The sequence below is a fragment of the Capricornis sumatraensis genome, chromosome 12 (genome assembly GCF_032405125.1).
Source record: "Capricornis sumatraensis isolate serow.1 chromosome 12, serow.2, whole genome shotgun sequence".
Taxonomy (NCBI): Eukaryota; Metazoa; Chordata; class Mammalia; order Artiodactyla; family Bovidae; genus Capricornis; species Capricornis sumatraensis.
In genome coordinates, this window is record NC_091080.1 from 93,027,143 (window position 1) to 93,041,744 (window position 14,602).

Below are 14,602 nucleotides of genomic sequence, written 5' to 3' on the forward strand. Positions count from 1 at the left end.
CCGGCACTCTCGTTAGCTACAGGCTGTGGGAACCGCCGGGGCCTGACCCCAACACATCTCTGCTATCAGCTCTAGGCCTGGGAATGAGGCTTTTACAATCCTCAAAGTAAACACAGCTCTGGCCGATCAGAGCAGCTGGGTCTCTAACCCCAGAGCTGCCGGGGTCGGGAAAGGCCCAGGGACCTTCCAGAACGTGGACGACCGACAGCACCGCTGGCTTCCCACCTTCCGGAACCTTCTTCCCATCCTCTCAAGACCTATCTGTGTGTACCCCACTGGCTTTTCTGATGATGCTGGTTTCTGGCTGAGAAAAAAAGCTGATTCCTATCTACACTCTGCCAGCGTTCAGATTCGGAGAAGGTAATGGCAACCCGCTCCAGTGCTCTTGCCTGGAGACTCCCAGGGACGGCGGAGCCTCGTGGGCTGCCGTCTATGGGGTCGCACAGAGTCGGACACGACTGAAGCGACTTAGCAGCAGCAGTGTTCAGATTCGAGAAGCACAAAGAACACTCAAGACGGTGCTCTGGGAATCAGGAGCAGGACAGCCCCTTCTCCAAGACCGAGGTGCTTCCTAAGTCAAGCCCAGGACGTCCTGCCCCGAAAGGAATCATAAATGAGACATTTCTCAGATCCTTGCTAAACAGCAAACAAGTAAGTCCTAACTTAAGGCCAAGTAACCGGTGATTACCCAGCAATGACAGCAGTAATAAGCGACACAGCCAGCTGGGTTTGGACTTCCATCAAAGGCTACTGGCATTTCCTGCAGTACCGAGCCGATGGCTCTATACTGTGCCTTCACAGGGAGATGACGGCTCCCAGAGGGGGCCGGGACTGATGGAACTCGGGGCTGGACCCCGGCTCAGGACAGTGGGCAGCTCTTCCTGGAAACTCTGACCGTCCACTGCTGAGTCACTGTGCTCCTCGGGGTTTCCTGGTCACACCACTGGAAGCAACCCCGGCCACCTTCCACTCACTTCTCCCACCTTTAAGACGTCTCAGCAAAGCTCACGTCCTCTGTCCTCTGTGTCCAGGTCACTCCTGACCTCTTTTCTAAGTTTTGCAGGCAACCATGTCAGTGTCCCTTTCTTCTCAGCTGTTGCTCAGCTGCTAGGTCGTGTCTGACTCCCTGAGACCCCATGGCCTGCGGCACGCCAGGCTTCCCTGTCCTTCACCGTCTCCTGGAGTTTGCCCAGACTCAGGTCTATCGCGTCAGTGATGCCATCCAACCATCTCATCCTCTGTCGTCCCTTTCTCTTCCTGCCCTCAATCTTTCCCAGCATCAGGGTCTTTTCCAGTGAGTCAGTTATTCAGATCAGGTGGCCAAAGTACTGGAGCTTCAGCTTCAGCATCAGTCCTTCCAGTGAATCACAGTCAGCTAACAGGTCAGTGAGCAGCTACTGCGTGCAGGCCCTGGGGAGCCCCCTTCCCTGCGGTCCCCGATGATGAACCAGGGACGGCGATGCCGTGGAGCACATCCGTGGGACCCCTCACACGGCCTGCGCCCCACGTCCTCTGCTGACGCCCAGGCGGTGGGCTCTGGGAGGGTGGGAGCTCTGGCTTGCTGCCTCTCTGGCCACTTGGCAGCATGCGCGGCGCCCAGAGCAACACGAAAACCTGTCAGGTGACTGAAGCTAGCTCGGAACTAAACAGCCAAGTCGATGTGGCTGTGGACGTCACTGAGTGGGTGCAGATCAGCGGAGGGGTGGGAAGGACGTGGCCTGGGATACACAGAAGCCAAAGCGGGCCACTCTTCGGGGAAAAACGGAGCACAGGCTTATGCTGTTTTAACATCCACATAAAGGGCTGATTTTCGCTGGTACATACGGCATGTGCGTGCTGCATGCTAAGTCGCTTCAGTCCTGTCCGACTCTTTGCGACCCCCTGGACTGGAGCCTGCCAGGCTCCTCTGCCCATGGGATTCTCTAGGGAAGAATACTAGAGAGGGCTGCCATGCATGGCATAGTTATTCATAAGGAAATTCCCTTAAATTCAACTTCTTGTCATCCAGATGCTACACATATCACCTGGCCCGGCTCATAAGGGAAGGGATGACACACGGGAATGCTAAGGGAGGGCTTGTCCAGGCCACAGTCGCCCTCCTGGCAGGACTGAAACCAGACCCACACCCGCGCATGGCTGAGCCCAGGCTCCTGGTGCTCTGGGGCAGCACCCGAGGACCTCGGGTCTCACCTGGCTGGCCGGGGGCCCCAGGGTTTCCTGGGAAGCCCATTTGTCCTTTGTCACCAATGGGGCCAATCGGGCCGAAGCCTGGAGGCCCCGGAGGGCCGATGTCGCCACGGCTCCCAGGGAATCCAACGCCTCCCGGGGGGCCACGCTCCCCTTTCAATCCTACTGAACCCTGGAGTGAAAAAGAGAGCGTTATCAGCAGACATACCAGCGCTCCGAGCTAGCGCACATTTCCCAGCATCCGTGGTAAAAGAGTGACCAGGGTCTAACGTGGCCGCGCTACTTATTTACCTCGACCCGTCAGCAAAGGTCAACCTGCAGTTAATCAGTGAAACCAGCATTCTTCCATCTCAGCAGAGCAATCACCCTGCCTGCCTCCCCCCAGACCAGGGCACACGCCACAGAGGAAGGCATTCATCTCTGGAATCTTCTCTGAAAGAGTGACTTGAACGCCATTAACTTTAAACTTCATCTCCCACCCAACAGGTGGGCACCTTTTCAGTTCCCCCAGATCCATCAGAAGACAGTGGCCCCCTTATCATCTCATTGTTTAAGGTGAGGTTCTCAGCTCCCGAGTTTACAGACCACAGCTTTCCCAGGGGATGAGAGACGAGTCTGTCTACGACAATGACCCCCGAGTGGAAACAGGCAGTTATGACACCAGTGCCTCGTTTATCTGCATATCCATCCATCAAGCACACCTTCAGAGTCTGGGAATCCACCTACCGGGGAGCCTCTGGGGCCGGGAAGGCCCGGTTGGCCGTCTCTTCCAGGGGAGCCCGCTCTGCCTGGCATGCCGGGCTGGCCTGGTAAGCCGGGGTCTCCTTTGTCGCCCTTGAGCCGTATGTCGAAGTAGATCTCGCCGGGCTCGCCCTTGGCTCCCGGCTGGCCCATGAGCCCTGGCGCACCTTGAGGACCCTGCAAGAACAAAGCCTTATGATGCCCCCAGCAAAGACGCTCGTCCAGAGAGCAAAGCACACCCAACAAGGAGCCAGGACGCCTGGGCAAGTGGGAACGGGCATAGGTTTCCTCGTTCCCTGTCTGGGAGCCAGCCAGCAGTTCTGTGACCAAGCCCTGAGCTGACCTCACTGCCGTATTGCCCTGAAAAAGCCTTTAGGAGGGATCGCTGACGGGGACAGGCACAGAAAAGCAGCTGTCCCCAACCCATGGGCCAGTCCCCGGGGACTTTCTTGCCTTTCACAACCACTAACATTGCCCAGAACAGGTCAGCTCTGACTGGCAGGGGCTGGATTGCGACTACCTGGGCCCAGGAGCCAGAGCCAGAGCTGGGAACAGCCACGTTCTCCACGTCTGGCTAGTGCTGAAATCAACGCAGCTTCCCTTCCTCACTCACGGCCCTAATTCCGGAAGAGATGAGAAGGGGCAGGGCACCTGGGCAGAGGAGACGCCCGTGGCAAGCACCCAACCAGCTCTGTAACTGCAACGCTGAGCCGTCAACGGAACAGGAGTAAGTTTCCCAAGAGACTATCTCTCAGCTCTTGGAAGGCAGGATCCTCAAAGGAGGCCCACAGCCCTGGAATGTGCTTCCTCCAGCCTCCCGAGCAGAGGGAAGAGCCAGGACTTCCAACGACTGTCTCAGTGAGCTGCTCTCTGAGAGGAGTCTGCAGGCTGCCTACTCACTAGGCAGATTCGTGTGGCTTGAGCCCCTTTTTGTAAATTCCCTTTGAAATGGATTTTGGATGTCTGTAAACCACACACACACACATGCACACACACACATGCACGCACACACCTCTGTGTCTATGTGTAACCTGTGCTCCTCAATGGAGGGAGCCACAGGGCAGGGAGACACCCAAATCCACACAACCTTTAGACGGCAACACGGCTCCCATTCCCCACAGGCCTGCGAGGTGTCGCACCCCTGACTCTTACCCCAACTCTGCAGGGAAACTGCGGGAACGGCTGTTCCGCAGGTGAGGAGCTAATATTTAGAGAAGGTCGGTGATATGTCCAGGACCGCACGCCAGAAAGTGCTGATTTCCCGCCGCAGAGCCCGTCCTGGGTCCCCCCCCACCCCGTGGGCCCCGTGGAGTAAGGTGTTATCGAGGAAAGCCTGCCTCGGACACAGACGTGGGAGCTCGGCTCGGAGGGGTTTGGGGGCTGGCACGCTAGGGAGGCATCACCGTGGGGCTGACATGTGTCTGCTCATCTGGCCTCCGAGGAGTCAGATGGTGCCAGCTAAGTTGTGGGGCAGCTGCTCTGCCCAGACGGGCAGTTACCCCTTCTCAGAGACGCAGCCGAAGCCAGCCAGGGCTTTTCCAGAAGTCGGGAGGGGGCGACAGGGCTGTTCTGCCCACTACTCTTTAAAAACTTAACATTAAGCCTCGGTTCCTTAGTCCCACAGCCACACTTCAAGGACTCAGCAGGCACCACCGGCCAGGACTGCCCAAACTGGACGGTACTGACCAAGGAGGTCTATCCTGGCAGAAAGCGCCGCTGGCCAGACACCGCTGGCCAGAGCTGGCCCTGGGCCGAAAGTGCCCCTGAGAGCCGAGCACGCTTCGCTCAGCTCTCCTGGGGGATCAGGGAAGACGCTCAACCTACGTGTGCTGGTCCCCAGAGGGGCCACGCAGTATTTCCACCAGCCACACGCTGGGAAGGTGAGCAGGGATCAGGGAAGACTCATCACTTGGTTGAAAGCTGCTGTGGTATTTTGTAGCGTTTTCTCTCCAAGTTAATTTTAGCTCCCGTGAATCCTTCAGTTAGTTCAGCCGCTCAGTCGTGTCCGACTCTTTGCGACCCCATGGACTGCAGCACACCAGGCCTCCCTGTCCATCACCAACTCCCAGAGCTTGCTCAAACTCATGTCCATTGAGTCAGCGATGATGCCCAGCTAAACTCAGAAACCTCTTCAGACAGACCAAGGAGCCCTGCTCCCATGCTAGCACAGTGCAGCCTGGGGTCCTCCCTGCTCTCAGGGACATTCACTGTCTGCTCATCTCTCCACTAGCTTTTCAGGGCTTTGAGGGCAAGACCAAGGCTTTCTTTCTTGTCTCCGTGTGTCCATCTCCAAGAGGGAGATGCTGGAGGAAGGACATACTGAACCAGCAACATCCATCAGTAAAAGACAAACGCCAGGGTACGGAATTACAGTCAGTGCAGATCTTCCCAAACCAGAAGCACCCTCTTACGCTATGTCGATGATTCACAGCTTAGAAATACAGTGCTCTCTGATACTATGAGCACAGGGTGGGAAAAATACAATTTTTCCCCCCATACCGATGACCTCGCCAGGCATCAAGGGAGAAATCCAGGGTTTCTTTGAAAAGTGACATTTACAACCCAAGGATGTCTCCTGTGGTTTCTGTGCCACAGACCTTCTTAATCCCAAACGATTTAAAGGTCTTTTGATTCTTATCCCTTAAGATAAATACTGAAGAATCAAAAGCTGCCTTGGTGGTTCAGCATCGGCTTCACAAACTGGAGATCTGACGACTTGCGCAGTCTTCTTCCAAAAAGTGTGCCGCCTTGGGAAGATTCAGGAGACGTTCCATCCAACCAGCATAGGTCATTCCCAGTGACCCCAGACCTGCTAGGGGCTGGGCTTCAGCATCTCAGAGTGGACTCTGCTCCCCAAAATCAAACTCTCAGCCTTCAGAGGACATGTCTCAGAAACGCTACCCTAGTTAAGTGCAGGATCAGAGGGGTTTCCACTGGAATCGACTTCCCAGCTGGCTCTCCTGGTCTACAGAGCCTCTTTTAGCCTCCAGCCAAATGCGAAATAAGGGGAGCACATTTTTGAGCTAGTTTAACCACTGGAGCTGTGACACTGCATCTAACAAAAGGAAAACCATTACCATCTCAAGCTATTTCCCCAGAGAAGTTTTCAGAGGTGTCTTCCCGCTATCCCAAGAAAGGAGCTCTGGCGGACAAGGTACAGGGATGTGCCTTTTTGCTGTACATTTTCTGCATTTTTTCTTTATCATGGCTTCTCCTCAACCATCCCTTCCTTTTTTTCCTCATTTTTATTGGGTCTGGGGCTGGATCTAGGGGCGGGTGTCTGAACTAGGTTCCAGGCAGACTCGAAGCAGGAAGTCTTTATTCCAGAAAGGCCGAGGAGATAAAGACCGTGTCCAGACGCTGTCTGTGGCCTTCAAAGTGGTTCCGACTTTGATCCCCACCACAGTCAGCATTCCCAGCTCTGTGAACTTACAACTTATTTAGAAATTTTTTAAACAATTGCAACTTCTAACTCAGCTCCCCAGGCACCGGGGAAGTTCTGGAGAGCAGAGGCCCATGATCTGACTTCAAACGGAGAAAACCACTGAATTCCAGCTGTCTCATTCCTATTTCAACTCACTCTTGGCCTGGCCCACTCTTATAGAACCTTCCAGAAACATCTTTTTAAACTACAAATGTAATTTGTACACCAAAAAAGCATAATGCTAAAGATTTAATGTTCAATTTAGCACAAAAGAGAAATGAAAAGAAAAAAGCAATGAAAGAAATTGGAGAAGCTGGTTGATGCTTTTACTGAACTTAGAAGAACAAAGTCAATGTAAGAACGAACCCCGCAGGTCTAAAAGCTTTAGCAGAGACGCTGCTTCCACGCACAGAAGTCATGTCCTTCAATACGGAAGATCGTTACTGTAATTTCCTAGTCAATGACTCCTTTCAAAACAAAGCAGGAAGGTTAAGAAACTGAAACTCTGTTTAACCGAAAGATCTCACATCCTGAGATGGAGATATGGCCTTTACAGGTTTGAAAAAGCATCTTTATAATAGATGTTGGTGATAGGAATTTTCAAAATCTGTATCTGCAATTATGAGAGTAAAGGAATGGCTCAGATTTCCAGAAGAAAACAGGTCAGTTCGCCTCCATCACCATAGAAACCATCACTGCTGAACTTACTCACTGAGGAGCTCCAGGCTGTCTGGTGTAGGATGGATGGTCATGCAGAAAGCCAACAGCTCACCAGCGCAGCTTCTGGCGTGACCCTTGGTGGCACCACTGGCTGCAAGAGCCTCTAGAGGCCCTGTGGGAAAGTGCCCACCAGTGCTGAGCCACACCTGGACACAGGTTAACTGGCAGCTGAATTCTGACCAGGTGAGAAGACCAGCAAGTTGGGATGAGGGTACTGGATTCAATGCTTCAGCCCATTGTCAGCTCAATCAGTCAGTCAGGAAGGACATGGGGAGTAATTCTAACTGTTCCACAAAGCAGTCCTTTACTGGCTCCCAAATAAAGCAAGAGTCCATTTGCAGGTGTAAAAAGATACGCCTTAGCTGGTTTGCTCGGTGGCAACTTCTAACACATACAGGAACTCAGACTGGTTTACTTACAGGCGTTCCTTCCAGACCATCCCTGCCGGGTAAGCCTCTGTCTCCCTTGGCCCCTGGTTGTCCTGGGAAACCTTTTGTAAGAGATGGAGGAAAAATTCAGCACATTGTTGATAAGACACTTTCTAACAGCTCAAAATACTTCCTTTTTCTTCAAGATTCAAAAGTGCAAAGATTTTTATACAAAGTGGATGATGTTTAAAGAATCTCAAGAGAGTAATGACCAAAAAAAATGCCTAAAGTGGGCTCAGAAGTGGGGAAGTGACCCTGGAATGCACACCAGGACCCCTGACTCTGGATGGCTACAAATTCCTGCCCACCCATCCAGGGACCACTTTTGCCAAAGCAGGCAGTGACCTCCTCTGAGATGAGGAAGGTTTCAGAGCTGTGTGAACCACCTGCTGCTACCCTTTCACGAGGAAACCTTTCTGACACTGAATGTGTAGGCCATCTTGATCGTTTTCGACAAAATGGATAAATCCCGGAAGGGCAGGTCCACTTCTCATCTCTTGCTTTAACGCTGATGCAGACCATCTGGTCAGGCATGTAAGATGCGCTTCACCGCGAAGGTTCCGACCCACTGAAGCCAATCCCAACCCGGTCCCTTTCACACTGGGGGTCTTACCTATTTCTCCGGGGGGTCCCTGTGGCCCTGGGGGCCCACGAAGCTCTGCTGTGTCACAGACGAGGCAGCTGTCTCCTTTTTGACCTAAAGAAAGGAGACATGGGCTATTATGCGGAACGAGGGAGCAGAAAGCCCTGTAGCACAGCGGCAGCGCAGGAGAGGCACCGTCCACCCGGGGCCCACTCAGGACGCATCCAGCTGCCAGCGGCCGCGGGCCCCTGACATGGGGCCTGCCCTCTGCACTCGGCACGGCCACAGGCGACCACGGGGACCCTTCCAAGGAGCCCCATTCTTCTGTCCTGCAGAGGGACAGGCCCTGCCTCAATCCACAGTGATCCAGAACTCCACTCTGCTCATCAGCCCGAGACGACACGGCTGCATCCTTCTGTCTTAACTCTGAAACTCCCCATCACCTTTTTCTCTGGCTTAGCGTTTCTTAGGCAACTGCCCCTCTAACTCCGGGACTTTGAACCTGTGTTCCAGGCTGACAGATGACACGGGGGACTAAAAAGGCACAAAAAGCAAGAGCTGACCTGGCACGGAGGAGGGACGACCAGAGGAACCCCAGAGCCGGAAGACGGGAGGACACACCTTTCTTTGGAAATGCGAACCTCTTGCCTCTTGATCTTCAAGCTACGCTAAGGCCTTTGGGATGTCTTAGGGCCTTTGTCCTAAACCTCGACTGTATCTAGGGTTCTGCACCGTACATGGTTGTCAAAGTGCTGAGACGTTTTCCAGGCATTTGCACGTTGAACTTTTGAAGAGCACAAATTCTCTGCAATCTAAAGCCAGACATGGGGCCCGGAGGGATCAGTCTTATGGAGGCCACACTCTCTTTGTTCTGGGCGTTAAGAGCCATACTGTATAAATACCAGAACATCCTTGGTTTAGCCCACGCTAAGGCAGGCCTGTCTGTACAGAGATGAGCCATCGTTCCCAAGATTGTGAGGGGATTATGCTGAGTCCTGGGCTGGCATTACAGGCCCTTGAGAAGGTGAAGATAAAACAGAGCCGTGGGTGGAGTCGGCCAACCCGCCACCTCAGAGCTGCTCACAATGATTAAGGGAACTAAGACAGGGGTGTGAACATCCTGTGTGCACGCTTGTGATAGGGCTGACGGCTGGAAAGATGTGCATTCCTGGGGAATGGAGTCTCAGACTTTGAACCAAAGGACAGCACAGAGCTATCAATCTGGGAATTTAATCTACTGACCACAGGGAGGGATTCTGACTTCAAGGCCCCCGTTGCCTCCCCGGTGATAACCGTCTCCCCAGCACCTAGTAATCTCAGCAGGGCCGTCGGAAGGCGCGTCTCAGGAAGGGACTCTGAAGAGAGCTTCAAATGAAGAACGTACCCACGTCCGCCCAAAGCCAGTACATATGAAGGAACGTATCACATGTCCAAGCACAGTCACCCTTTCTTGAACGATTAAACCTCTTACCTTTTTCTCCAACTTCGCCCGTCAACCCCGGCTGCCCTGGAATTCCGGGAGGACCCTGGTCCCCTGGCGGCCCAGGCTGGCATTCCACGAGTCCATCTGAAATGGATTTTTAACAATTACAGGATCACTCCCACCAAGCTGAAGCCAGGTGTTCTCACCGGCTCTTAATTCAATCTCTGTTACAAAAGGACCTGTGTTTAGGCTGACAAGTACTAGGAATCCAGCTGTGATCTGGACAAGACACAGTCCCAGTACATTAACTTGTAAAGCGCGGCCAGCACACAGAGCGTCCGTCCGTTCCCCGTCACAAGCCGTCACAGCTAAAGTTTCTGCTTTACGATTCTAACATGTATTTCAGCTCTTGAGCCTTGTCCTGAACCTTATTTCATATTATCTTGCAAAGTACACACCCGCACCCTTACGACAAAGTACACCCCATCACCCTTACAGATTCAGAAACTGAGGCTCAAAGAGTGATGGGCTGTCCATATCCTACCTCTGTGAGGTCAACAGAGACCTGAGCAACTTTATGCCTTTTTTTCCTGCTGAGCAGACTCACAGCGAAGTGCCCATTATTTCAGAGGTGCAGACTGCCCGTGGGAGAATACCCCTAATTGCTCTGATTCAATCCTGAGCATCACTGATGTGAAAAAGCATGAAACTGAACTGCAGTGACCCAAACGCCAATGGTTGTGGGTTCCAGTAAAAAACAGTGTTACTTCTGGACACACAGTAATAGAGTCAGCACTTCCTTCTCCAGTATCTTTGAAGGAAAAGGTCAGAGCAAGTGATTAAACTCGGGGCTGCACCGGCCACTCATCACGAGCGCAGCCCAGACATCCACGGCTGCAGCTCCTGCGTCCACAGCCCACACACCAGCCCCATCTGTGCAGAACTCTCATTTATGGAACCACCACCTAACACACTGTGGTGTGCACCACCTAATTTGCACACCCTGAAAAAGGCGACTGGGAAACTGAGAGGGTAAATGTCACAAGGTATTCAACCCCCACGCCCTGCACAATTCTCAGCAGAGAGAAGGGCACAATTCTCAGCGGAGAGAAGGTCACGTCTTTCCCTGAGAGGTGTTCACATTTCAGAACTGGCAGAATACTAAGAAAAGGCTCGGGACTTCCCCACACTGGCTTCTCACCAGCCTCTTTGCCAATCACTCGATTTAAAACTACACCCCCCGGCCCGCCTGCCCGCACCCCGACCTCGGTCTTCCCCTCCTGACGTCGTCTCCTCCTGAGTCTGCAGCCCCAGCTGCTACCCCATCCACTACTGAGTCACTTGGTCTCTGCCCCATGGTGTGCGGCCCAGGAGGTCAGGACTGTCTCGTGGGCTCTGTCACAGGTCTCAGGGCGGCGCCTGGCATCGTAGGCACGCCGATGTTTGTCGAATGAGCAAGTGACCAAGGAATGAGTGATAAGCACCCAAAGACCCTTCTGGTGCCCACAAGCTTCTCTCAGAAATGCAGAGAAACGTGCCTTTGTGCTGCGTGCCCCCAGGACTTCGCTATTTGATCTTCATTCTCTATGTTTCACATCAGAAGGGGCGGGAGTCCCCGTGAAGTCACTCCCGACCCGTTAACGAGGAGACGCGCGCCGCTGGGTTCTGGGTTCCCAGTGAGGGTGCCCATCTGGAGGCACTAGTGCCGTCCAGGGCGTGTCTGGCCTCCACACAGGGCTTCATCCACGAGAAGTCCTTCCGTGGAGCCGGGTCTGCCCTCCGGGAGTCAACCACGGGCACCTCCGAGAGCGCCTTTCAGCAGCCCGAGGAGCCATGCTGCAGGCGCTCTGCTGTGCGCAGGCTGAATGGGGTCAGCTCAGCTCTGGGGCCGTTAGCTCAAGTCCCCTGGAAGGTCCTGACACTCTGCACTGGGGCTACTTTGGAGCCAAAGAACCCCCTTCACTGCGTCAACAGGTTCATGCTCTGTGCTCAGCTTTGATGGTGGACAGATGGGAAAAACCTGGTAAACAACCGTTCGGATTTGAAGCCACTTACTATGTTACCACACAGACAGAGCAGCCCCTTCTCCGTGTGTGTGTATGTGTGTGCGTGCGTGGGCATCATGTGCATGCATGTGCGCACATGTGTGTACGTGTGCGTGCATGCACACGTGTGTGGGGGGGCCGTGCACACGTGTCTGTGTCAGGACCAGCTTGCTCCCCACCTTCGGATGCAGGTTAAGCCGGCTCTGGTCCCTCTAAGCTGGGGTCATTAGTCTATGTTCCACATCCTCTCTGTGGCGACTAACTTGGCAAAGACACCCACGTGAGATGCAGAGAATCGTAAGTCGCTGGACACCCGGCCTCTGGCTCGGCAGGTGAACGCGGGCACCGCCCCCCCAGCCTGCTGAGCCCTGCCTGCACCCGTCCTGGACGGGACGCCACGCGGGACATGCCCACAAGGTACTCACTTGTGTGGCCCGGCTGCCCAGGGGGCCCGGGGGGCCCGGGGGGGCCGGGAAGCCCGTCCCTTCCGCTGGGTCCTGGCAGCGACACGCCTGGTAAGCCCGGTTCACCCTTCTCTCCTCTGTCGCCGGGGAAGCCGGGGGCACCAATCAGCCCTGGAGTCGGGAAGCCTGGAAGCAGAAGAGACCCTCACAGTCACAAGACGACACCAAGTCTCACGACAGAATCACTGGTTCCCTTCGCTCTGTTCCCAGGAGAATGACCAGAAGACCACCGCTGAACGCGGGCTGCTCAGCGAGGAGGGCACCAGCTGTCACGCGTAAATGCAGCTGGGCCAGGGCTCCCTGCGGAGTCCCTGCGAGGTGCAGGGGCTCCCTGTGCCCGCTCTCAGATCTGTGCGGCCCCTCAGCGCAGCGGCCCCAGCAGGCCAGACAGAGGACGCTCCATGTCTGCTCAGAGAGGAGAGGGGCAGAAACGCAGCTCAGAGGAGCCGCCGCGGATGGCACGCAGAGCAGGTGGGAACTGGGCTGGAACCAGCCGAAAAGGAGTCAGGACAGGGAGACGGCCCTGGGGAACAGCACGATGTCTCGGCGGTGGGTGGAGCGAGCGCAGGCGGCGAGCTCGGCCCCCCTGAGTTTTGTGGGGGCAAGATCGCAGGGGCCTGCGACAGCCCAGAGGGGTCTGGGCGAAGCGCTCGGGACCCAGTGGTCCAGGCGGCCGCAGGGGAAGTGACTGCTGCTCCGGAGAGTGGGCAGCCAGCCTCCGAGAGGGGCCGCAGCAGGAGAGTGGACAGGGAGGTGACCCTGAAGAGCTGGCCCAGGCAAGAGCAGAGTGGAGCGGGGAAGAGCTCCCAGGAAGGACGGCCGGACCCGGACCCCAGCCGTGAACCTGAGCCCGGGTGATCCGCAAGAGGCAGGGAGGCTGGCAGGGAGGCGAGGGCCTCTGCAGTCAGCAGAGGGCGGCGGGGCAGCCTGAACGCGAACAAGGCCAGGGCAGCTTCAAAGACGGTTTCTAAAAACCACAGCTTGAGATGTTAATGGGGCCAGATAAGAGGTCTGAGAAAGCAGATTTGGCAAGAGACAGGAAGTGACCTGTTCGCTAGAGCACCCGGGAAGTCCAGCAAGCTTTCTGCCCAAGGAGAAGACAGGGGTGGGATAGATGAACAAGAATGATTTTAAGGGTAAATGCCCAAATTTTAGCAGCAAAAAGGCATGCAGGACGCTGAAAGCTAGCCTTGAGCCACCGCTGCTGTGAATCTTCGATGGTGTGGATAGCGGGTCGAGGGCGAGGGGGTGTCTGTTCCCGTAAAAATAAAGGAAGGGGCTCTGGGAGAACTTTCAACGTAAGGACTGTCAGGAAGGGAAAAATAAAATAACAAAGAACAATAAGAATTAAAAATAGAGAACAGACACAACCAAAGCCTCAGGAAGACTGCGAGCGCTCCGTGCGGGATCAACCCCGGGGCGCGCGGGGGCTCCAAGCCGAGCAGCTATTACCTCTGCTCTGTTACACGCCTGCAGTGCAAACAGCAGGCATCTGCGCTGCGGAAGCGCAGCCCCCAGCCTCCCGATGACTCGGCCCGCTGGAAATGCGAAACTTGCACGCAGGCACAGACTTAGCATAAGCTCAGTGACGCAGGAGTCTCCCAGGAAGCAAGATTAGGGTGATTAGATTAGTTAGAAGAGGTTTCAGCCTTGAGTCCAGTCTCAAGCCGAGGCATTCCAGACAGACGGCAAGGAAGAGCGAGGATGCTTGGGGCGGGGGGGGGGCGCGGGGCAGGGTGGTCTTCAGAAAGGCGACCATACCCCTGGCAGCGTTGGAAAGGCAGGCTGTTAAGTCAGAGCCAGGGAGAGAGGAAATGCTAACATGCAATTTACAAGCAAACTCCGTCCCAGGAGCACACCTTGTTTTCAGAGCTAGAAAAATGTGCAACAGCATTGCTGACCATGTTATGCAAGTATCAGACCGACACAGAGGAAAAACGTGTTCAGAATGGCAACAGCATAGAAAGCGGACAAACACTCTTAAAAATCAGTTACTGACGCTCACCTGGAGGGCCTGGCTGGCCTGGTATTCCTGGGAAACCTACAAGGAGGCAGAGAGAGTGGGACAAACTGAGCCTGGTTCGCTGGAGGTGTGTGACGTGAATTTCTGTGCTGTGGGTACCCATGGTCCCCGGAACAGGGAAGGCAGGGGGGTGGGGCGGGGGGGGGGGGGGGTAAGGAGGAGGAAAGGACCTCACCTTTGGGACCTGTCTCCCCTTTCGCCCCTGGGCCCCCTGGGTACCCGGGCTCTCCTTTCTCTCCCAAGGGTCCTGTGCCAATAACCTGAATTACGGAAGAAAAGATCATCACACGGCCCGGGCAGGGGCTGGGCTGTGCATTACAGCACAGACTTTTATTATTTCCAGACACGTGAAAGCAGAGAAGTGACGGGGGGGGGGGGGGGGGGGGGTTGTGCACGGAGGAGACAGCCAGTGGTCTCCGTGCCATGAACTCTGCCAGGCGGTTCTGCTTCCTTTTGTAATAATCTGCTTTACCAGTGAAGGCAAGTTAGAAATATATGAATTCGGAGGCTTACGTATGGACTATCTCAATGCTCACACAAGCTGCAAGAACAGACTTCTTAAAA

The 14,602-nt window shown here is 54.9% G+C and overlaps 1 protein-coding gene across 2 annotated transcripts in view; it reads right to left on the bottom strand.

Annotated features, from left to right (window-relative positions):
* COL4A1 (collagen type IV alpha 1 chain) overlaps window positions 1–14,602 on the bottom strand; it is a 130,072-nt gene that overhangs the window by 27,253 nt on the left and 88,217 nt on the right. The window contains exons 19-26 of one of the 2 annotated variants that reach the window (XM_068984269.1): window positions 14,214–14,298; window positions 14,021–14,056; window positions 11,977–12,141; window positions 9,555–9,650; window positions 8,114–8,197; window positions 7,492–7,562; window positions 2,914–3,105; window positions 2,191–2,359 (exon numbers count right to left, since the gene is read on the bottom strand). In XM_068984269.1, the coding sequence (XP_068840370.1) occupies window positions 2,191–2,359; window positions 2,914–3,105; window positions 7,492–7,562; window positions 8,114–8,197; window positions 9,555–9,650; window positions 11,977–12,141; window positions 14,021–14,056; window positions 14,214–14,298 (898 nt within the window). The remainder of the gene's footprint in view (window positions 1–2,190; window positions 2,360–2,913; window positions 3,106–7,491; window positions 7,563–8,113; window positions 8,198–9,554; window positions 9,651–11,976; window positions 12,142–14,020; window positions 14,057–14,213; window positions 14,299–14,602) is intronic. The other variant, XM_068984270.1, reaches the window with a different exon arrangement.